We start from the raw sequence: 23,604 nt of genomic DNA, 5'->3' as shown, positions 1-23,604 counted from the left end.
AACAGATGTTAGCTCAGGGCCAACCTTCCTTACCAAAAAAAAAAAAAAAAAAAAAAAAAAGTAATTAAAGAAAATCTGTTAAGGGGGCCGGCCCTGTGGTGGAGTGGTTAAGTTTGCGTGCTGTGCTTCAGCGGCCCAGGGTTTTGCCGGTTTGGATCCTGGGCACAGACATGGTACTGCTCATCAGGCCATGCTGAGGTGGCATCCCACATGCGACAACTAGAAGGACCCACAACTAAAATATACAACTATGTACTGGGGGGATTTGGGGAGAAAAAGCAATTAAAAAAAAAGATTGGCAACAGTTGTTAGCTCAGGTGTCAATCTTTAAAAAAAAAAAAAAGAAAGAAAATCTGTTAAGATGCTTCCTGTGCTAAACAATTCTGCTTACAGATCTTCTAACCAGAATCATAATTGTGCATACCACTATGCATATACTCAACAAACACTGCTGTGTGCTTCGCCTCTATTACAACTCTTATCACACTGCTCCACAAGTATTTACTTTTATGTGAATTAGGCTATAAGTTCCTGATGGATATGATCCTTCTCTTACTCATCTTTGGTATCCCTAGAGCATGGCACAGTTCTTAATGCAAAGCAGGCTCTCAAAATATGTCAGATGAATGAGTGGATGGATGAATAAATGCTAGATAATATGGGAAGCTGTCCTTATTCCCAGGGGGTCACAGTGTCCCAGGGAGACAGACTTCTACACAATTAATTGCAATATCATACAATAAATATTACACTGGGGCACAGGCAGGAAAAATTTTGTCCCAGGGTGGTAACGGGCTTGAAAGGCTTACAAACTTGCTGACATTTTGGCTAACCAATTAGTTAATATGAAACTCAATTCATATTTTAGAATCCAATTGTGTCAGAATAATACTGTCTACGGACATCTCAAAAGAATGTGCAAAAAGTCCAACATTCTTTATAGGTACAGTTGGTAAAAGTACACCATTTAAAAGAAAAGAGAAAAGACAATCTCTGGTCCACAACTGAAGTAACAGAAAGTGTGAAGTATTTAATGCTGTTAGGGCAATAAGAATGAAAATTTAGAAAATAGAAAGGTCACTAGAGTCTAGAAATTGGTCAAATGAAATAGGCATATATGAGAACCAAGTATATGATAAAGTCCTGATAGAAATAAATACATTATGAATAGAATGCTCCATTCAATTCACTTAGTCGGTAAATATAATGTTGGGAATACAGAAATAACACAGACCCCCCCCCCCCAAAAAAACTCCCAGCTCTATGGATCCTACATAGAATGTTCTCAATAAAATTTAGGGATTTCAGTGTTTCTTTGATAAAACTTTTTTTGTTGTTTGCAATGTGCACACATTTTAAGATATAAAAATAAAATGGAAAAAATGGAAAATAAATTTTCACAATATTTAAGTTCCGCTAGTAAAAGAATAACTACATAGAATTGTTTTTAAAAGAAGCTAAAAAAAAAAAAAAAAAGCTCAGAGTGCTTTTCAGCACATGGACCAAATTCTAATAGGTGTATTTGTCCTTTTGAAGGTACAATTTCAGGATACTGAGATAATTTTACTAGATTATTGTTTCAGTTTCCTAAGAACTAATACTTGGACAGTGCTTCAGAATTTATAAAGCACTTTCACATATTGCATATCATCTCATTTAATCCTCAAAATAATTTTCTTGGGTAGATATTGCTCACTTTTTCCCCCCAGAAAACAAAGCTGAGGTCCAAGGAGGTAAAATTATATGACCAAGACCACTCAGTAAGAAGCAGGGCCAAAACTCATTCCTTTGACCCAAAATTCTATCTTTCTCCCTGCCTGATGTAAAAAAAAGCTTTTATGCACTCTACTGCACTTGATACTCATAACGTTTGATCTATTTCTTAAGAAATTATTTATCTCCATTTTAAGATGAAAAAACAGAAGTTCAGGGAAATAATTACCTCAAAGTAAGTCAGTAGGTGGATCTGGAACATGCTTCCAAGTCTAAGGTAATGAAGTTCACGTATGCTGCCAATCAGCTTTAAAGACTGAAATATGGAAATATCAATACATCAATCTACTTTATTTTAACTTAGATTAGCCTATACTAAGGATGGCACAAAGTAATTTTTTATATTTCCTACCTCCTTCTGCTTTAGGTAATAATTTAGCTCCACAAGCAATACAATAAAGCCCTGACTGGCAAGGCAGATTACTTGGGTCCTTTTACAAGATAAAAAGATCAATGTTTGAAAAGATGGTTAATATTTAAATATGAATACCATAACACTAGTTTGAAAAAAGGGGAAAATATACCAAGATGATACTGGATCCAAAATAATAACAATCAGTATTTAATATCTTTAAATCTTTTCAACTATGTATGACTCATATAAAAAAGATAGACACCTAACTTAGTTTACATAAATGATATGCCACTTGTACAACTTAGTATTTTATAATAGCAAGGAGCCAAATGAGACATTTTAATATTGAGTTTTGTAAATTTTGATGCAAACTAATTTCATGTGAAGTGATGAAACTTTTTGGAAAAGCATACGAAAATCAAAATCATATAGACTGCTTAAAAAAGGAAGATTAAGATAAAAAAATATGAAGTATTAGAAGAGTACTAAAAATACCTACTTGATTATGCTTTGTTAACAAATATTCCTTTTAGTCAGTATTTAACATTAGATTTTCAAAGGTTAATTTCTGGGAATAGTAAGTTTCATATAGCTTTTGTTTTCTTTCCAATATATTGAAGCTTGTTTATTACAGAGTGGAATTTGGTATAAGATGGGTTGTTTTGGACCTTATCCAAGAGTTTAGTTACTCAAAGCACTTCATTATAAGGTGGTTTCACCAATAAGGTGATCTACTGGCTTAGATCCCATGGATATTATAACAAGGCTCCATTGTAAAGTACAGGAAGCTGGGCAGCTAATGGTTCTATCAAATGAAACCTTAAGAAACAAAATTCTTTTTTTTTTCCAGTGGACATGAAAATCGTTTAAGGCTAGAAAATCATAAGCCTAGGTCATCTGTCTAAATTTCCATTTCCTGAAGTGACGTTCTTTATGATATGTTTAATAGCTGCACAGATACTTTATGTTATGGTTTTACTTCCATAGACATTCATTGTCTGATGTGGTCTTAAATTTATTTTTTATTATGAAAAAGGTCAGTACTAATACTGCCTTTCTATTTACAAAAGACTGACTGCATTTGTCTATGGAAACAGACAAGAAACTACTAAGAATTCATTAAGTTTAAAGTAAAATCTGAGGTAAAAAAGAGCAGGAGCAACAATAATTGTGTGGTAATCAAATATCAAAAAAATGCTATCACTTAGAGATTAAATGACTACAATAACCAGTCTTTCAAGTGATTTGACAACTAGGCACTTTGATTTCATGAAGTTTTATAAAGAATGCTAAAGAATTAAATATTTTGAACATGCTTTACTATGGGAGAATAATGTGACAGTCATATTGCAGAAAGATATGGGAAACTTTTCAAAGAATGGCACCTGAGCTAAGGACTGTTGCCAATCTTTTTTTTCTTTTTCTTCTCCTCAAAGCTCCCCAGTACATAGTTGTATATTCTGGTTGTGAGCACTTCTGCTTATGCTATGTGGGACGCCACTTCAACATAGCCTGACGAGCGGTGCCATGTCCGTGCCTGGCATCCGAACCGGTGAAACCCCAGGGCCACTGAAGCGGAGCGCGCGAACTTAACCTCTCGGCCACTGGTCCAGCCCCTGGGAAAGACTTTTTAAAGAATTAATGTCTTGAATAGAAAGATCATAAGAATAAAAACAAAGCCTTGTGAACTTAGAAACAATACCAATTAAAAACCCTGTAATAACTAAATGAATAGTAGAAGCATGGTAAGAGTTGTCATGAATTTGCAAAATAATTATAAAAAGTTTTAAATGATTCATCTAAATTGCAAAAGTCAAGTTGTGAAACATCTGCTCTTTACACTGTACCTTTCTTCTATGAGTAAAGCCCTTTCTCCAACTGGTAGTTTTCCTAGTTTGTGGCCTGTGTGCTTTATATACTTTCGGCCCTTAAGTAAATTCAGTATTACATAATTAGTTCATATGCATTGAAGGGGTAATGTAAATTAGCTGATAAACAATTTCTATCTTATTTATAGATCTCAAAAGCCTTAAAAAAATAAGGTAGCCAAATAACTCTTCCTTCCTACTGTATAAAGATTTTTTTATTGTTGATTTATCTATCTATCTATCTATCATTATTGAGGAATGGTTCATATAAAGGAAGGGTGTACTCCAGACATATGATTGACTTAACAACTATTAATTGAGGACTTACCGTGTGCCGGATACTCTCAACTGCTTTTTACATGTTTTAACTTATTTAACTCTCTAAAACATCTCTTTAAAAAGCATGTTAGCACTAATGAAAATGTTCCACCTCCTCCTCTATTATAAAGAGTAATATTATCCTGGTCAAAGTTATGATCTGAGGGGACTATATACCTGTTTCAACAGTGATATCATGTACAAAATCTTTGGAATACCTCTTAGAATTACTAAAAGCTTGTGGCACATCTCTACATATATTCTTAGTAATGGAAATTTTTAGCCTTGGGGAGAACTAGATTTTGGAAAGAATAAATCAAACCCAGGGAAAGGAGATGGTGTTTGAGATCAAGTTTGGATAATAACACTAAGGTATGATTAAAAAGTATTGTGCTTGACTTTTCTTATGTAGTTTACCAATTCTTCTAAAGGCAATTTTAAGGGTCCAAAAATGTTTTGATTGCAGCACTGTTAAAATATCTTGCTTCCCAAGTTACTATGCACGCATTCATACAATTATTCTCTAAAGGTTGATGAGTATCATTTCACCTTTTCTACAAAATGGTTTGCTTTATTTTAAGCATTTGGAACAAAAGCAAATAAAAATTGATTCAGAGTAAAATATCAACATATATTCGTTTAAATTACAGATTTTTAATGCCAAAAGGGATTTGCATGATTTTACAGTATTAAATTCTGCATTTCACAGATGAAACTAATTCTCCAAAAGGCATGATGACTACCAAACATGACTTAGCAAATTAGAGGCAAAGCCAGGAATCAAACCCAAGTCTCTGGTCTTCCACCTGGTATTCTTTCTATATCCCATTACCCTTATCTGTGGATTAAAAACTATACCAGAGAGGAGAAATGGTTTCACTCTTTCAAAACAATTTAGAAATTATCTTCTAACCTAGTGTTTGTAACTTATTACTCACTGATCAACTAAGAAAAATATATAATATTAGGTGAGATCTAATATATCTCAATCTATAAATGAATTCTTTAACTGGTAAATTATCAATTTAAATTTTTTTGAACTATGCTTAGAGTTGTAACATCCAATGCTATCGAAACCAGTTGTAATCAATCTAAATGCTATCAAAATAAAAGTAAACATATGCATATACAATAATTCATTTATCAAAATGAATATAAAAGATACTTGATTGCTGGGAATTTTGACTTTGAAAATAATAAACCACATCCACAACTTGAACAGCTCATAAAATTTCAATTCAAATCACTCAAAAGAAGACTAAACATCCATTGAATAACAGATGTTTCTTAGAAAAAGATCAGTGAATGTATTTTTGAAATGTCAGAGAAGAGAATATTTTATAACCACTTTTGATCAGAACTACAGTTTCATTCACAAAAACATAAACAGAGTCAAAATTTACAGAAAAGTTTACTGAACTCTAAGGGAACATTTTTCAGCTACAATTACATGTTTGGGTTTATTTATCAAATTTATATATGAAGTTTTCTATCTTAATGGTTGCATAATTAAAGCTTTTATGCTACAATATGTCACTTTTTTCCACAGTGATTACGAAGCTAAATAATTAGAATTGAAAATTTGGAGTCCTTCACTTTTTATAACTTTACATAAATTCACTTAAAACATGCTTGATTTGGTTTATAAAACAAAAATGTCAAACAATTTCAATGAAAAATGTATGCAGTTTTCTTCCTTAATTCTTAATTACTCACAAGTAGGCAATTTAATACAGGAATACATTTTTCAAGAAAACTTTGATTTCTAAAAAGAAACTCCTACCGATTTGAGGCAATATGTATAGTGAAATATGACTGAGGTGTGACTAGATTAGAGTGCTGTTAATATTTATGTATCAGTATGAAAACAATTGGGTGAAGAGGACTACAAAATACAAATATTTATGTGAAATTTAAAGTGCCCTAGGAAACTACATATCTTTCAGATTGATTAATTTTAAATTGTGTTTAGCTAAGGAAGACATTGAAGGAAAATATTTTGTATGAATCAAAACTTGAGAATAGTAAAACATATTTCTGAACATAAAATAGACTTTTAAAGAACTCTAATGATAATGAATTAAAGTGAAAATATATCTCAAATTAAAAAAATAACTATGCCACTTATCCAATGTATAAATTATCATTTACAATAGAGTTTAATAGAAGCATGATGGCATATTTTTATAGCTACAGTTAAGTATTACCTAACATCAGGGAACACATCTTTACTTTTGGAAGGAGATTGTTTAAAGTTCTTTATATCTGTTTCATGAGTTTTTCCCAGCTCCAATTCATTTATATGAGTTGTTTTTATGTTACTACCAACGTCATCAATTTTACTTTCTTTAATGTGCATGAGTCTACTCAACTTAGTGCCTGTACAATCCTCAGCTTTCATTTCTCTGACTGAATCCACTCCTGTCATAGTTCTAATTTCAGAGATCTTCAGCTAAAATGTAATTTGAATTATCAACCAATATACTTTCTCTATCAGTTCCAACTAATTAATTTTTTTCTTTATTTGTATCTACAGAATCATAAAGTTCAGGTGTAAAATAGATAGATTCATCTTCTGTTTCTGTTTCAAATGCTGTATTTGAAGTGGAAAGCTTAGCTTCTTCACTTACTAACGACAATTCAATGTCTGGATCCGGAGCGTCTTCAGAGCGGAGCAGCTGCTTGGAATGATTATTTTTAAGAAGAGTAGCATCAGTCTTTGTTGATGGAAGAGTAGTTTCTGACTGAGAGCATGGTCCAAATGATGTGTTTACTGTCAGAGATGAGGGCTCACACTTATCAGTGAGTGGCAAAACAGTTTTATATTCCTTTTCTGTTTTGAAAGTAGAATTAGAGGCACAAGCCTCTGATGACCTGAACTCAGGTGTTACAGTCAGAATTTTACCAGTAAGATATTGTCCCAAAGAATTAAAGCTAGACCAGCTAACACTCTTTGTCTGTTTGTTGAAGGTTGGGCTTGTGGATCTGGAAATCACGATTTTTTCTGCTTTCACTGTCTGGGCAGACTCTTCCAATAACACTGAGTCATCTATGAATACAAAAATTTAAGAGTATTAACTTTCTGTTTCTAACTAACTGTTTATAACATAACTGTTATATTAAAATGATTTTCATTGGAAATACTGAAATAATTGTATAGGATACTTAATTTAGAGCCCACAACCAGTAGTAGCAGGACTTCCATCTTAGAATGTAAAGCACAAAATGTTAACTCTGAAAGGAATCTTAGGTTTCCAGTGATTTCTAGCCCAAGTCATAATGCTGTCTGCTAAACTATCAAACTTCATACCAGGGACCTCAGGAATGAAAGAGAAAAGGAAGGGTAAAGAGGAAGACAGCTGAGTAAAGAGGGAACAGGCTATAAAAATTTGCTTTAAAATCTACTAACCAGTGACTGAGAAAAACTGACCTAGACTAATTCCCTTAAGGAACCTTACAACCATAAAGACTAAGATATTTCCTTAAAGTTACAAACAGGTTAGAAATCAGACCCGAACTAGAACCTAGATTCCCTTATTACCAGTAGAATGGCCTTCAATTCACTAGGATAGAAGCATATACTACAAAGTAAATATTTAAAAACTAATATGTTAAACTACTATCATATATTAATTAAAATGATATCTAATGATATACACCAGAGTGTGTCAAACTTTTTCTATAACAGGCCAGACAGTAAACATTTTAAGGCTCTAAAAGTCATATTGTGTCTCCTCCAACTACTCAATTATGCTGTTCTAGTGCAATACATAAAACTTACTCAAGTCTGCTACTGTGTACAATATGTAAATGAATGGGCATGACTCTGTTGCAGTAAACTTTATTTACAAAAACAGAGAGCAGGCAGAATTTGGTCCAGACATAATAGTTTGCCAATCCCTGATATAGACCACCATATGCTAAAATATCATTTTTTACCATTTAGAAGAAATGACTCTCACTTCCTCAAACTAAGAAATTCATGTGAGAGAAGTTGTCTATAAATTAGATCAATCTTTAATATAGCCTTGAAAAACATCTGCCATTTGAATAGACTCTATTTATCATCTTATTACATATTTACAACCCACCCTGGAGGGATAGGTAAGCAAATATTCCTTTTTCTATTAAGACTCAAAAAAGTTAAGGGACTTACCCATGGTCACAAAGCTAGTTAGTGGCAAAGCTTGTTAATGGAAAGCCAGAAAATATGCTCAGATCGCCTCACAAGTTTGTTCCCATTCCAATACACCATACTATTTCATTATTTTATGATAACACCTTCTATTACAAACCAACATATTTAAGGAAATTAATCTATAGTATAATAAATATCATTTCACTAAATAAAAATGAAAGACTTCTCTACCAAACATAAATGGGCAGAATTTTTCATACTTTTCTCATTTCTGGAGATAACGCTGCCTGGTAGCGATGGACTTTCAGTTATCATTTTAGGACACTGTAGTTCTTGCACACACATTTTTGCTTCATCTTCCCTAGGACTTTCTGGTGATAGATGGCTTGCTGCTTCCAATAAATAAGTTGAGGTATTGTCCTTCAAACAGGCCACTTCAAACGTAGACCCACTGTCCTGTATAGACTTTCTGTCCTCTTTGGATACAGCAACGACCTTTTGGTGCTTTTTGGAAAATTCAGCCAAGGACTCCAGTGCACTTTCAAAGGTAGAATGGTGCTGAATCTGCTGCCGTACCCATTTAGAAAGTCCTAAGGAAAAAAGTAAACCCAGAGAAGAAACTTTGGTTATTTAGTTATTAAGATATTATGTATTAAAAAAAACAGATATTTTTTCTAATCAAGTAATCTACTTTGAATTTAGAATATAGGCATACTTCAGAGATTATGTGTGTTTGGTTCCAGATCATGGTAATAAAGCAAATATTGCAATAAAGCAAGTCACACAAAGTTTTTGGTTTTCTAGTGCATATAAAAGTTATGTTTACATGGGGCCGGCCCCGTGGCCAAATGGTTAAGTTTGTGCGCTCCACTGCAATGGCCCAGTGTTTTGTTGATTTGAATCCTGGGTGCAGACATGGTACTGCTGATCAAGCCATGCTGAGGTGGCATCCCACATGCCACAACTAGAAGGACCCACAACTAAGAATATACAACTATGTACCTGGGGGCTTTGGGGAGAAAAAGGAAAAAAAGAAAATCTTAAAAAAAGTTATGCTTACGTTATACTGTAGTCTCTTAAGTGTGCAATAGCATTATGTCTGAAAAAATAATGTATATACCTTAGTTAAAAAATACTTTCTTGCTAAAAAATGCTAACCATCATCTGAGCCTTCAGTGAATTGTAATCTTTTTGCTGTAGAAGATCTTGCCTCGATATTGATGGCTGCTGACTGATCAGGGTGGGAGTTGCTGAAAGTTGGGATAGCTGTGGCCATTTCTTAAAAGAAGACAACAATGAAGTTTGCCGCATTGATTGACTCTTCCTTTCACAAATGATTTCTCTGTAGCATGCGATGCTGTTTGACAGCATTTACACACAGTAGAACTTCTTTCAAAATTGGAGTCAATCCTCTCAAATTCTGGTGCTACTTTATCAACCTAGTTTACATAATACTCTAAAGCCTTTGTTGTCATTTCAACAATCTTCACAGCATCTTTACTAGGAGTAGATTCCATCTCAAGAAATCACTTCCTTTGCTCATCCATAAGAAGCAACTCTTTATCTGTTAAAGTTTTATCATGAGATTGCAGCCATTCAGTCAAATCATCAGGCTCCACTTCTGATTTTAGTTTTCTTTCTACTTCCACCACATCTCCAGTTATTTCCTCCACTGAAGTCTTGAACCCTGCAAAGTCATCCATGAGAGTTGGAATCAACTTCTTCCAAACTCCCACTAATGTTGATACTTTGACCTCTTCCCATGAATCACGAGTGTTCTTAATGTCATCTAGAATGGTGACTCCTTTCCAAAAGGTTTTCAATTTCCTTTGCGCAGATCTATCAGAGGAATCACTATCTATGGCAGCTTTGCCTTACAAAATGTATTTCTTAAATAACAAGATGTGAAAGTCAAAATTACTCATTGATCCATGGAATGCAGAATGGATGTTGTGTTACCAGGCATGAAAACAACATTAATCTCGTTATCTCTATCAGAACTCTTGAGTAACCAGGTGCATTGTAAATGGGCAGTAATATTTTGAAAGGAATCTTTTTTTCTGAGCAGTATGTCTCAACAATGGGCCTAAAATATTCAGTAAACCCTGTTGTAAACATATGCGCCGTCATTCAGGCTTTGTTATTCCATTTACAGAATACAGGCAGAGTAGATTCAGCATAGTTCGTAAGGACTGTAGGATTTCTGGAATGGTAAACAAGCATTGGCTTCAACTTAAAGTCACTAGCTGCATGAGTCCCTAACAAGACAGTCAGCCTATCATTTGAAGCTTTGAGGCCAGGCATTGACTTCTTCTCTCTAGCTCTGAAGGTCCTAGATGGCATTTTCTTCCAATACAAGGATGTTTTGTCTGCATTGAAAATCTGTTGTTTAGTGTAGCCACTTTCATTAATCATCCTGGCTGGAACACCTGGATAACTTGCTGCAGCTTCTATATCAGCACTTGTTGCTTCACCTTGCACTTTCATGTTATGGAGATGGCTTCTTTCTTGAAGCCTCATGAACCAACCTCTATTCACTTCAAACTTTTCTTCTGCAGCTTCCTCACCTCTCTCAGCCTTCACAGAATTGAAGAGCATTAGGGCTGTGCTGTGGATTAGGTTTTGGCTTAAGGGAACATTGTGGCTGGTTTGATCTTCTATCCAGAACGCTAAAAGTTTCTACATATATCAGCAATAAGGTTGTTTCACTTTCTTATCATTGATGTGTTCGCTGGAGTAGCACTTTTAATTTCCCTCAAGAACTTTTCCTTTGTATTCACAACTTGGCTGACTGGTACAAGAGGCCTAGCTTTCGACATGCTTTCCTCACTAAGCTTAATCATTTCTAGCTTTTGATTTAGAGTGAGAGACATGTAACTCTTCCTTTCACTTAAACAATTAGAGCCATTGTAGGGTTATTAGTCATCCTATTGTTTCAATATTGTTGTGTCTCAGGGAATAGGGAAGCCCAAGAAGACGGAGAGATGAAGGAACGGCTGGTCAGTGGAGCAGTCAGAACACACAACATTTATCAATTAAGTTCACTGTCTTATATGGGTGTGGTTCTTGGCACCCCAAAACAATTAAAATAACATCAAAGATCACTGATCACAGATCACCATAACAAATATAATAATAACGAAAAAGTTTGAAATATTGCGAGAATTACCAAAACGTGACACAGAGATACAAACTGAGCAAATACTATCAGAAAACTGGTGCCAACAGACTTGTTCGATGCAGGATTGCCACAAACCTTCAATCCGAAAAAATGCAGTATCTGTGAAGTGCAATAAAGTAAAGCACAACAAAATGAGGTATGCCTGTATATAGAATGGTTCTCAATATGCTTCCTGTCTTTTTACCTTCATATGTAAATATGCTCATTGTATCTGTAACATTTCCCTTTATATGAAGCGATTGTCAACTGGAGGGAAGAAGGAGGCAGTGGGAGTATAGTGGGGGAGGGGAAATGTATTATTTGCCAGTTCAGCATGATTGGGGAATAAGACCAATTTAATCTCATCATGATTGCCCACAAAAGTTGCCTACCTTTTAATTGTAGGGAAACTAGGAGTTGTAAGCAATATAATCTTCCACTCTAACTTTTAAAATTTGACTCCTTTTGTAAAAATAAATTCAAGATTCCAGTCTCATAGGTTTCTTTGTTCCCCTACTCCCCCAATTCCAAATAGATCTTAAAATATTCTGGGGGCAAGGTTTGAAAGGAATAACACTGTTTTATGGGCAAATCATGTCCTTTTTGAATATTTATTATATAATTATTTTTTAATATACAAATAGGTTGTAAGGGAAAAGATTTGACCTGTGACATGCTAAAGCTGCATAAAAATGAACCATTTAAGAATATAAGGTGTTTTGTAGTATGACTCACTTCAGAATAAAATTCAAAATCAGATATTTGGATTTTTAGAATATAACTATTCTCTACTGATGCTACTAAAACTATGATCAGCTTCTGGAGTAGTTAAAAAAGTCACTATAATATTTTAAGTTCACAGAAAGATAAGGCAGGGAGGCTTCAAGCAACTTGAACTACTATACTTTCATTTCAAATACATTGTTTTAGTTAGTTTTTTTAAATGGAGTTTTTCTATCAATCGATATTCAGGCAAATTGAATTTAAACAAAAATTAGTCATCAAAAAGAATGTGTATGTTGTTGTGCTATTAATGCTTAATTAAACATTTCATACGAGTCTGAGAAAAAATAAATAAAAACCATACAGAAATAATGAAAAATACTTAATTCAAAGAATCTCTCAACAAATCTGAACTATGAGATAAAAATTTAAGTTCTAGATTTTAAAATAAGACAAAAATTTAAATACACATTTTCTTTAAAGTTCTTTATTTTTGTTTGCTTGGGCAAAATAATTACATGAAATAAACATATGAAATTTTCCAAAATTGAAAAATTTTAGTATTATAGTTACCTCTTTCACTTTGAACTTTTGTAATCAAAGAAGGCCTATTCAGTGTAAAACGTCAGTTTGCTTTTTTGAAAACCTGAAAGAATCTGAGCTCCACCTGCTGACTAAACATAAGCACTTAACATTTTGCTTTCCTTTATGTATTGATCTAAGCACAATGGCTTGCTTTACATGGAAAGAGAAGAAAAGACTAATAAAGCAGCATTTGTGCTTTAATCCAGATGGACATGTTTGAATATCAAACCAAATATAGTAACTAGGCTCTGAAATGGAAAAAGTAGAATCCATACCCATACACAGCTAATCTGAAACAAATATAAAATTTCGCATCTACCCCTTATAGTATGGCATGAATTTTTTAGTTTATACTTTATTAAGATAAAGAATTTAATACAGAACTTAAGAACTTTATTACAGATAATAAAAAGATGCAAGTATTTCCAACAGTTCTTTAATAACAGATGGATTCCTGGATTCCTGGTATTGACTTTAAAGGGACCATGCTACTGCTGGATAAAAACTATATACACACAATATTTGTTCATTTGAGTGAGGAAAAAATGACCATCTAGTTGATCTTGCAGCATACAACGGTGCTTTGTTTTTCCTTTTAGAAAATGCTAGCTCTAACATAAACTCTGTAACAACTGAAGCATTTCTAAACACACACAACAACAAACCTCAACATAACCCAGAATGAAATAATAAAGAATCTTAAGCAGCCAAAGGAGATGTGCATGTGTGCTTAAATGTAAAAACTTAATATTTCTTGAAAATTCATTTCTGTGGAACACCTTTTTCTCTGACAATTGTAAATAAATTATTACTATGTTATTGAATCAAATCTGACATTCTATGACATTGAAGGACCCTAATTGATTAATACTATGTTGGTACTAACCAGATTCTCCTCTACAAAGATTTTTTTCTAAATGCATAAGCATTAAAAGGCTAGATTTCCAGTCAATGTGAAATTTTCCATGTTTGATCTAGTAATCCAAATTCTCTGTCCAATTCTTCGTCTTTAAAATACCAAACATTGTTACTAATTCTTACTGTAAGCCCAGCTGAGAATCTTACCAGATATATATCGATTTGGGTTACTCCTGAAGCGATCATCCACTAGAATAAGAGCTCCCCAATCATTTTTGTGTCGAATACACCTAAAAAATAGGGAGAAAATCAAATAAACATAGCTTTGAAAATATAAGCCAAATTTCTAGTGGGACAGACAAAAGACTGAAAAAACCAATGCATCAGTTATATATTCCTTTAATCAAAGTCGTTTATATGAGCAGGGTTATAGAAACTATTCAATACAATGTACTAAAGTAGTTGTATAAAAAAAAATCCTCTACTTTTGCCAACTACTGATAACTAATATCCAAAAATGTTACATGTATTCTATTTTGAAAGTCAAGAAAATGATAGAAAATATTTTCCAAAACCTTCCTTAGCCACACAGACTATTTTTAAGTATTACACTGGTTGTAGATTTTCTATAGATGATCTTCTAGTTTAATGAGTTTTTATCATGAATGAATGCTTAATTTTGTAAAAAAAAAACTTTTTTGCACTAATTGATATGATCATGTAGTTTTTCTTCTGCAGACTGTTAATATGGTCCATTACACTGGTAAAATTTCAAATATTGAGCCAGCTTTTTTTTTTTTTTGAGGAAGATTAGCCCTGAGCTAACATCTGCTGCCAATTCTCCTCTTTTTGCAGAGGAAGGCTGGTCCTGAGCTGACATCCATTCCCATCCTCCTCTACTTTATATGTGGGATGCCTGCCACAGCATGGCTTGACAAGCAATGCCATATCCGCACCTGAGATCTGAATCAGCGAACCCCAGGCCACAGAAGCAGAATGTGTGCACTTAACCGCTGCGCCACCAAGCCGGCCCCTGAGCCAGCTTTTTATTCCTAGGCTAACCACACATGGTCATGATGTACTATTCTTTTTATAGTTTGTTGGATTTGATTTGTTAAAACTTATTTTAAAAAACTGGGTACAATTCAGTGGTTTTTACTATATTTACAAGGTTGTGCAACCTATACCACTATCTATTACAGAACATTTTTATCTCGCCCAAAAGAAACCCAGTGCCCATTAATCACTCCAAATTACTCCAATTATTCCCCCTCACCCCTGATAACCACTAATCTACTTTCTGTCTTCATACATTTGCCTATTTGGACATTTCATGTAACTGGAATCATACAGTATGTGGCATTTTGTGTCTGGCTTCTTTCACTTAGCATGATGTTTTCAAGGTTACTTGTATTGTGTATCAGTACTTCCTTCCTTTTCATGGTGGAATAATATTCCACTGTGCGGCTATATGGCACATCTTGTTTATCCATTCATAAGTTAATGGGCATTTGGGTTATTTCCAACTTTTGACTATTATGAATAATCCTGCTATGAACATTTGAGTACAAATTTTTGTAGAAATACATGTTTTTTATTCTCTGGGGTATACATCTAAGACTGGAATTGCTAGATTATATGATAACTCTATAACTTTTTGAGGAACTGTCACATTTTTTTCCAAAGCAGTTGCGCAACTCTACATTCCCACCAGCTAGATATGACATTTCCAATTTCTCCATATCCTCATCAACATTTGTTATTGTCCATCATTTTCATTATATTTACTCTAGGAGGTGTGAAGTGGTATTTCACTGTGGTTTTGATTTGCATTTCCCTAATGACTAATAATGTTGAGCATCTTTTCATGTGCATACTGGCCACTTGTGTATCTTTTTTTGAGAAATGTCTATTCAAATTATTGGTCGACTTTTAAGTTGTATTACTTGTCTTTTTATTGTTGAATAATAAGAGTTCTTTATATACCCTGGATACTAGACCCTTATCAGACACATGATTTGCAAATATTTTCTCCCATGTGTGAGCTCTTTTCCATTTCTTAATAATGTCCTTTGAAAAACAAAAGTTTCGTTTTCATTCATCACAAGGTATTTCCTAATTTCCCTTGTGATTTCTTCTTTGATCCACTGGTCAAGGGTGTGCTGTTTAATTTCCACATAGTTATGAGTTTTCCATTTTTCTTTCTATTATTGACTTCTAGTTTTATTCCACTGTGATCAGAAAAGATACTTTCTATGATTTTAACCATTTAAAATTTACTGAGACTTATTTTGTGGCCTAACATATGGTCTATCCTGAAGGATGTGCCATGCGCACTTGAGAAGAATGTGTATTCTGTTGTTAAGGGTGGAGTGTGGTAGATTATCTGTGAGGTTTGTAATTGTTGGTTTATAGTGTTCAAGATTTAGATTTTCTTTTTAATTAGTCTATCCGTTATTCAAAGTGGGATATTAAAGTCTCTAAATGTAACTGCTGAATTGTTTATTTTTGCTACATGTGATTTGGGATCCTTTTGTTAGTTGCATATATGTTTACAGATATTACATATTCTTGATGGAGTGACAATTTAATCATTATAAAATATTTAAGTGTTTCTCTTGCAGGGAGCACATAGTTGGATCATGTTTTTTTTTTTAACTCATTTTGCCAATCTTTGTCTTTTGATTGGAGTTCTTAATCCACTTACACTTAATGTACTTACTGATAAGGTAGGAACTACTTAGCTATTTCATAAATACCCACTTACTATTGTTTTCTCTGTCTTATTCTTTTTGTCCCACTGTTTCTCCATTACTGCCTTCTTCTGTGTGCAATAATTTTTTTTATGTTAATTAACTTGCAATTTCTCATTATTTTGAGTTATTTTATTAGTGGTTGCTTTGAGGATTATAATAAACACCTTAACTTACAACAATCTAGTTTGGATTAACACTACCTTAATTTCAAAAGTATACAAAAACTTTGCTCTTGTCTACATACAAACTAGCCCTTGGCTTGTGTTTAGAAACTTAGATTTCAGGAGGGTTCTGATCATTGACTAATAAGAGAGGCTCACTGTGTCTAAAATGTTTGTGCAAACAATATAGTTAATGCTGAACACCTGCTTTGCTTCTGAGAGTCCGGACTTTTGGGAAGTGTTAGACAGAGGCTGCCTATGTGACCAGCCCCAAATAAAAACACTGGCTGCTGAGTCTTTAATGAGCTCCTCTGATTGGCGATATTTCACATGTGTTACCACAACTCATTGCTGGAGAATTAAGTGTGTCTTGTGTGACTCCACTAGGAGGGGACCCTTGGAAGCTTGTGCCTGGTTTCCCCTTCACTTTGCAATGTGCCTATTCTCTTTGCTGATTTTGTTTGGTATACTTCCACTGAATAAATCCTAGGTGTTAGGGCTGGCCCAGTGGTGTAGTGGTTAAGTTTGCATGCTCCGTTTCAGCAGCCCAGGATTCGCAGGTTCAGATCCCAGGGGCAGACTTAGGCATCGTTTGTCAAGCCATGCTGTGGCAGGCATTCCACATACAAAATAGAGGAAAATTGCCACAGATGTTAGCTCAGGGCCAATCTTTCTCACCAAAAAAGAAAAAAATCCTAGGTGTGCATATAACCATATGCTGAGTCTATCACTGTGCTAGTAAATTACTAAACTTGAGAATGGCTTTGGAGACCCCCAAGACAATGCCTACCACCATGGATTTAAAATTACTGTTCTATGCAGTTGTTTTTAAAAATCAGATAGGAGAAAAAGAGCTATAAAAATACATTTATACTGTTTGTTATATTTACCTATGAAATTACCTTTACAGATGCTCTTTATTTCTTCATATGGATATGAGTTACTGCCTAATGTCCCTTCATTTCAGCCTGAGAAGGACTCCCTTTAGTATTTCTTACAAGTTTTTGAGAGATTAATTCTCTCAGTTTTTGCTTATTTGGGGATGTCTTACTTTCTCCTTTATTTTTGAAGATAGTTTTGTTAGATATAGACTTGGGTAACAGTCTTTTTCTTTCAGCACTTTGAATATGCCAATCCACTGCCTTCTGCTCTCCATGGTTTCCAATGAGAAATCTGCTAAGATTATTGAGAATGCCTTCTATGTAATGAGTTGTTTTTCTCTTGCTGCTTTCTAGGTTCTGTCTTTTGACAGTTTATGACTTATGTAGGGATCTCTTTGAGTTTACACTACTTGGAGTTTGCTGATTTTCTTAGATGTGTAGATTAATATTTTTCATCAGATTTGGTAAGTTTCCAGCCATTATTTCTTCAAATAATCTTTCTGTTCCCATCTCTCTCTTCTTTCTTTCTAAGACTCCCAGTATGTGTATACTCATATGCTTGATGGGATCCTACAGGTCCCTGAGGCTATGTTCATTATTCTTCATTCTTTTTCTTTCTGTTCCTCAGACTGGATAACATCAATTAACCTATCTTTAAGTAAACTGATTCTTTCTTCCTCCTACTCAAAACTGCTGTTGAGCCCCTATAATGAATTTTTCATTTCAGTTATTGTACTTTTCAATGCCAGAATTTCCATTAGGTTCTTTTTTTTTTTTTTTTTTTTAAAGATTGGCACCTGAGCTAACAACTGTTGCCAATCTTCTTCTTTTTTTTCGCTTTTTCTCCCCAACCCCCCAAGTAGATAGTTGTATATTTTAGTTGTGGGTCCTTCTAGTTGTGGCATGTGGGATGCTGCCTCAATGTGGCCTGATGAGCGATGCCCTGTCCGTGCCCAGGATCCAAACCATCAAAACCCTTGGCTGCCAAAGCAGAGTGTGCAAACTTAACCACTGGGCCACAGGGCCAGCCCCAATTAGGTTCTTTTTAAAAAATACTATTTCATTATTCATACTCTCTATCTGGTATATCATTCTCATAGTTTCTTATAGTCCTTTAGACATAATTTCCTTAGATATTTGGCCATATTTAAAGTAGCTTTATATATTAAATAGAATGTCTGGACTTCCTTAGAGACACTTTCTATTGATTGCTTTTTTCCCCTGTGTATGGGGTATACATTCTTCTTTCTTTGCATGTGTCATAATTTTTGTTGAAAACAGTATACCTTAAATAATATAATGTGGCAACTGTAGAAATCAGATTCTTCCCCCTCCTCAAAGATTTTTGTTGCTGTTGTTCTTGTGCCTTTTCTGAAATAATTCTGTCAAGTCTGTATTGTGTCATGTGTGACCACTGCTACGTCAGCTTAGTGGTCAGTTACTGATTAGACAGAGATTTCCTTAAACATCTGGAACCAATGTCTCCTATTCTTTGCTAAGAGGCTTTGCATATGTTTTTGGATATGCTTTTGACCCTCAGCTAGGCAGGTAACAACTCAGCCTTAGTCTTCACTTCCTGCTTCAGCAAAGCCTCAAGGTCAGCCAGAGGTGAGAACTTATGGCCTTTTCAAGCCTTCCCTGAGCATGTGCACATCCTTGGTCATGTGCACAGTCCTACATATTAAACATACTCTCTAAAGTCCTAGGAATATGTTGGAACTTTAAAGGCCTCCTATGGATATGTCATTTCCCAGCTTTTCTCTTTAAGCTTTTTACTTAGCCTATTTGCCCTGATTTTCATTCATTTTCTCAGGAAGCTGTGAAGTTAAACAATTGCCTGGGTGAACTCTGAGTAAGGTCAAATACAGCCACGTGAATGGGGTCTTCCAAGGAACCACTGGACAGACTCCATAATGACAAGTCTCCAGGAATAAGATCCAGTCCCTCCCATGGCTGGCAGGTTGTTGGCTTTCACCACTATTTAAGATTACTGTGAACCTGGAGAAAGGGGAATGGGAACTGAGCAAGTTAAAATGTCACAAAGCTACTGCTCTTAATGAGATTAAGCCATTTTCATGAATGCTTCCTGGAATGCTGTAAACTGGTTAATTTACAGAGTTTTGAAAAAGTTGATTCAACTATTTTGCCTGTTTTCTCATTGCTTTGATGAGAAGAGGATTTTGAGAGGTCTTTACTCCATCATTTTTGTGGATCTCAGACAATTTGTTAATATTTTGTTAAGAATATTTTCACCTATATTCAGGACAGATATTGGTCTGTAGTTTTCTTTCTTTTTTTCATACTGTCTTCATCTAGTTTGGTTAGAAGGATAGTGTGGGCCTCACAAAATGAATTGGGAAGGATTGCATCATCTATTTTCTAGAAAATATCATACAGAATTGATGCTATGTCTTCTTTAAATGTTTGGTGCTATTTGCCAGTGAACCATCTGGGTAGAGATTTTTTTCAGAGGGTTTTTAAATACAAATTAAATTTCTTTCATAGATAGAGGACTATTCAGGTTATCTATTTCATCTTGAGTGAGCTTGGTACTTTTAGGTTTTCTGAAATTAATTCATTTCATCTAAGTTGTTGAATGTATGTGTATAGTTTTTCCCATATTATCCTGTTAATGTCTGCAGGATATGTAGTAATATCACCTCTTTTACTTCAGATAATGGTAATTGTGGCTTCTTTTTTTCTTTGTCAATTTACCTAGAGGTTTGTTGATCTAATTGAACTTTTTAAAATAAATCTTACTCATTTTTTAGTTTCATTGATTTCCTTTATTGTTTTTTGTTTTAACTTTCATTGATTTATACTCTTATCTCTATTATTTGCTTTTCTGTTTGCTTTACATTTATTTTGCTCTTCTTTTTCTAGCTTAAAGTAGAAGCGTAAATTATTGATTTGAGACTTGTATTTTTGAAAATAAGCATTTAATGACACAAATTTCTCACTGAACACTGTTGTAGCTGCTGCCTGCAAATTTTGATATGTTGATTTTCATTTCTGATTAGTTCAAAATATCCTCTAATTTTCCTAAGACTTCCTGTTTTATCTATGGATTATTTGGATTTATGTTCTTAGTTTCCAAGTATTTAGATTTTTTTTGTTATTGATTTCTAGTTTAATATTTTAATTCCATATGGTAAGAGAATACAGTTACTATGATTTTAATTCTTTAAAAAATATTTTAAGCTTATCACTCAGGATATAGTCTATATTGGTAAATGTTCCTTGTGCACTTGAAAAGAATGTTTATTCTGCCCTTGTTGGGTGAAGCGCTCTATAATGTTAATTCAATCCAGTTGGTTAACAACATTGTTCAAGTCTTCTATATATTTAGTAATTTTCTGTCTACTACTTCTACTACTGAGAGGAGTTTTGAAAGTCTCCAACTATAACTGTGGATTTGTCTATTTCTCTATTCAGATCTGTCAGTTTTTGCATCATGTATTTTGAAGCACTTTTTTTAGGTGCATACACATCTAGGGTTGCTATGTCTTCTTGATAAATTGACCCTTTTATCATTATGTAATTTTCAATACCCCAGTAATTTTCTTTACTCTGAATTCTACTTTGTCTGATATTAATATAGTTACCCCAACCACTTCATTGGTATTTTGAATTCTGGCCTTCTTCTCCAATCTGCCTGCTACTATCTACTTTTCAGAGCTGTTCTGTGCATTCTGTCTAGGCTTTTAAGACAGCATAGAGTGTGCTTACTCCATCTTATCTAGAATTGAAACCTCCAGACTATTTTTAAAAAGTTAATTTTAGCTTTGCAAATTTTAATTTTTAATCAAATACAAAATATATTTTAAAAGTCAAATAGTATTATAATAGTTTTAATAAAAAACAGAATTCTCTTTTAGCTACCCATACTCAATTTCCAATTCCCAATCCTCAGAAACAATTACAGTTTTAAAATAAACAATTTTAATTATCTTTGATAGGTCTTCTGATCATTTATCTCCATACTTCTAAATAATATTTATACTACTACTACCTCTTGGTTTTTGGCCTTTAGAAATTATTTGTTGACTCTTCATATGGAAGATTTTTATCACTGATACTTCACCACCTCTCCATTCTCCTGATAGTTATATCACAATTCTTATGTAAATAAATATTCAGTGGGTTGCCATTTATAGGTGAGTTACGTGGCACACTATGATTACATTTCCTTTCTTGTACAACTTTTTTTGCCTATCCTGGAGTTAATAACTGTCTCTCTCCTTTTTCGCTTAATTTTCTATGTTTTTAATTCTTCTCAATAGCGTCAAACCCTCCCATCCTTGGAAATCAATCTAGACTGACTACCATGGGACTGCCTCACAGCTGTCATCCCAGAGCTTCCCTTCCTGATTGTTTTTGAAATTCTCTTTTTCTCTCTTCCGGGTTGGAACTCCAATTTCCTGCATCCTTGATATCCCTCTTTCTGAATTTTCTCTTATTTGATGGAGCATATCTTCCAGTAGCATCCTAAGAAAGCATGCATTTGAGGCAAATGGGTTTTAGGTCCTTGAATACTGATGGCTTTATTCCATCTTATAGTTTATTGATCATTTGGGTTGTGTAGAACTCAAACTGTAAGTCAAAAATTTCCTACAAAAACTTGAAGATAATTTTCAACTGTCTTCCAGCTTCCAGTGTTGCTTTTAAGAAATGTTTCAATTGTGATTTCATATCTTTTACATGAGACCTATCTTTTTCTTTCTGAAAGGTTTTAGGAATTTTTCTTCATCTCAGGTACTTTGAAACTGCACAGTGAGGTGCTTTGTAGCTTTCCCCCTCTACTGGTGCTTGGGCGCACCATTTTAATCAGGAAATATGTCCTTCAATTCTGAGCATTTTTCTTCAATTATTTCTTTGACATGTTTCCTTCCTCTATTTTCTCTAATCTCTTCTTATTGATCTCCTATTTATCTGAAGTTGGCTCTTTGATACTGATCCTCTAATTTTTGAGTTCTTCTTTCCCATTTTCTCTCTCTTTATCTTTTTGATCTGAGAAATTTCAATTTTATCTTCTGAGCACAATTCTGCATTTAAAATTTGTTGCTATCATGTTACTGTCTAGGAGTTTTTTCTTCTGTTTTTACTTCATGGAGGCAATATCTTATCTCTGTATGGATATTACTGATAAAGTTTTTTGAAGTTTTCTTCTCTCCAGGAGTTGGCAAACTACAGCCCACAGGGAAAATCTGGCCCATACCTTGTTTTTATACAGCTTGCAAGGTAGGAATGGTATTTACATTTTTAAAAGGTTAAAGAAAAAACAAAGAAGAACCTGGATGCAGACTGTATGTGGCCTGAAAAGCCTAAAATATACACTGTTTGGCCCTTTACAGAAAAAGTTTGCCAACTCCTGTTCTATTACACTGTTTCTGTTTTGTACGAGTTCTTCCACCCCGTTTTTGTTCTGTTGGAATTGTTTTGGTGTCTGTTTTTCACGTTACAGACTTTCTTTGAATATCTGGTAAAGACTCTTTGCACTCATTTATGAGTAAAGCACTAAAATGCTGATTGGCAGCTCCGCATACAAGGGCGGGGCTTACAGCCTGGGAGGCTTTGCAGTAAGGTAATCTGGTAGGAACAGGGCCACTTTGCTACTGTCTGTAGGCCCTTACTCATAAGGTGGTCAGTTTCTGTAGAGGAGGAATACTGTACTTTTCTGCCTTGGAGAGATAAGTTTGACCGTCAGCCTATTCAGAGCTGAGAAGAAAAAGGGGACGGAGTTCTGATATTCAGTAGGTAGACTTTTCTTAACCCCTATCTTTAATACATCCTTAGCTGCACATAGGATTGAAGAATATATAGACTCTCTAGTTTATCTCTCCAGAGGGTGGGGGAGGGGACTGTCTAACTACTTCTTATACTATCTTGCAACCAATCTTGTGGTTAACGCTACTTTAACTGACACTTTAGAGTGCTCCCAAGTCCGAAGCCTTGCCATGCCTGAATCTGGAGGATCTTGTTAAACTTTCACAACTATAGATTTAAATTTCAGCTTTCTCTTGCCTGC

At 34.3% G+C, this 23,604-nt stretch overlaps 1 protein-coding gene across 2 annotated transcripts in view; it reads right to left on the bottom strand.

The window, feature by feature from the left end:
• Positions 1-4,948: 4,948 nt before the first annotated feature.
• BRIP1 (BRCA1 interacting DNA helicase 1) overlaps positions 4,949-23,604 on the bottom strand; it is a 185,914-nt gene continuing 167,258 nt past the window's right edge. For both annotated transcript variants that reach the window (XM_023652939.2, XM_070227532.1), the window contains exons 18-20: positions 13,986-14,068; positions 8,713-9,042; positions 4,949-7,363 (exon numbers count right to left, since the gene is read on the bottom strand). In XM_023652939.2, the coding sequence (XP_023508707.2) occupies positions 6,822-7,363; positions 8,713-9,042; positions 13,986-14,068 (955 nt within the window). In that variant the 3' untranslated portion in view covers positions 4,949-6,821. The remainder of the gene's footprint in view (positions 7,364-8,712; positions 9,043-13,985; positions 14,069-23,604) is intronic.

This window comes from Equus caballus, chromosome 11 (genome assembly GCF_041296265.1).
Source record: "Equus caballus isolate H_3958 breed thoroughbred chromosome 11, TB-T2T, whole genome shotgun sequence".
Lineage (NCBI taxonomy): Eukaryota > Metazoa > Chordata > Mammalia > Perissodactyla > Equidae > Equus > Equus caballus.
The sequence above is the reverse complement of the archived record's forward strand: the minus strand, read 5'-3'. Positions and strand labels throughout refer to the sequence as shown.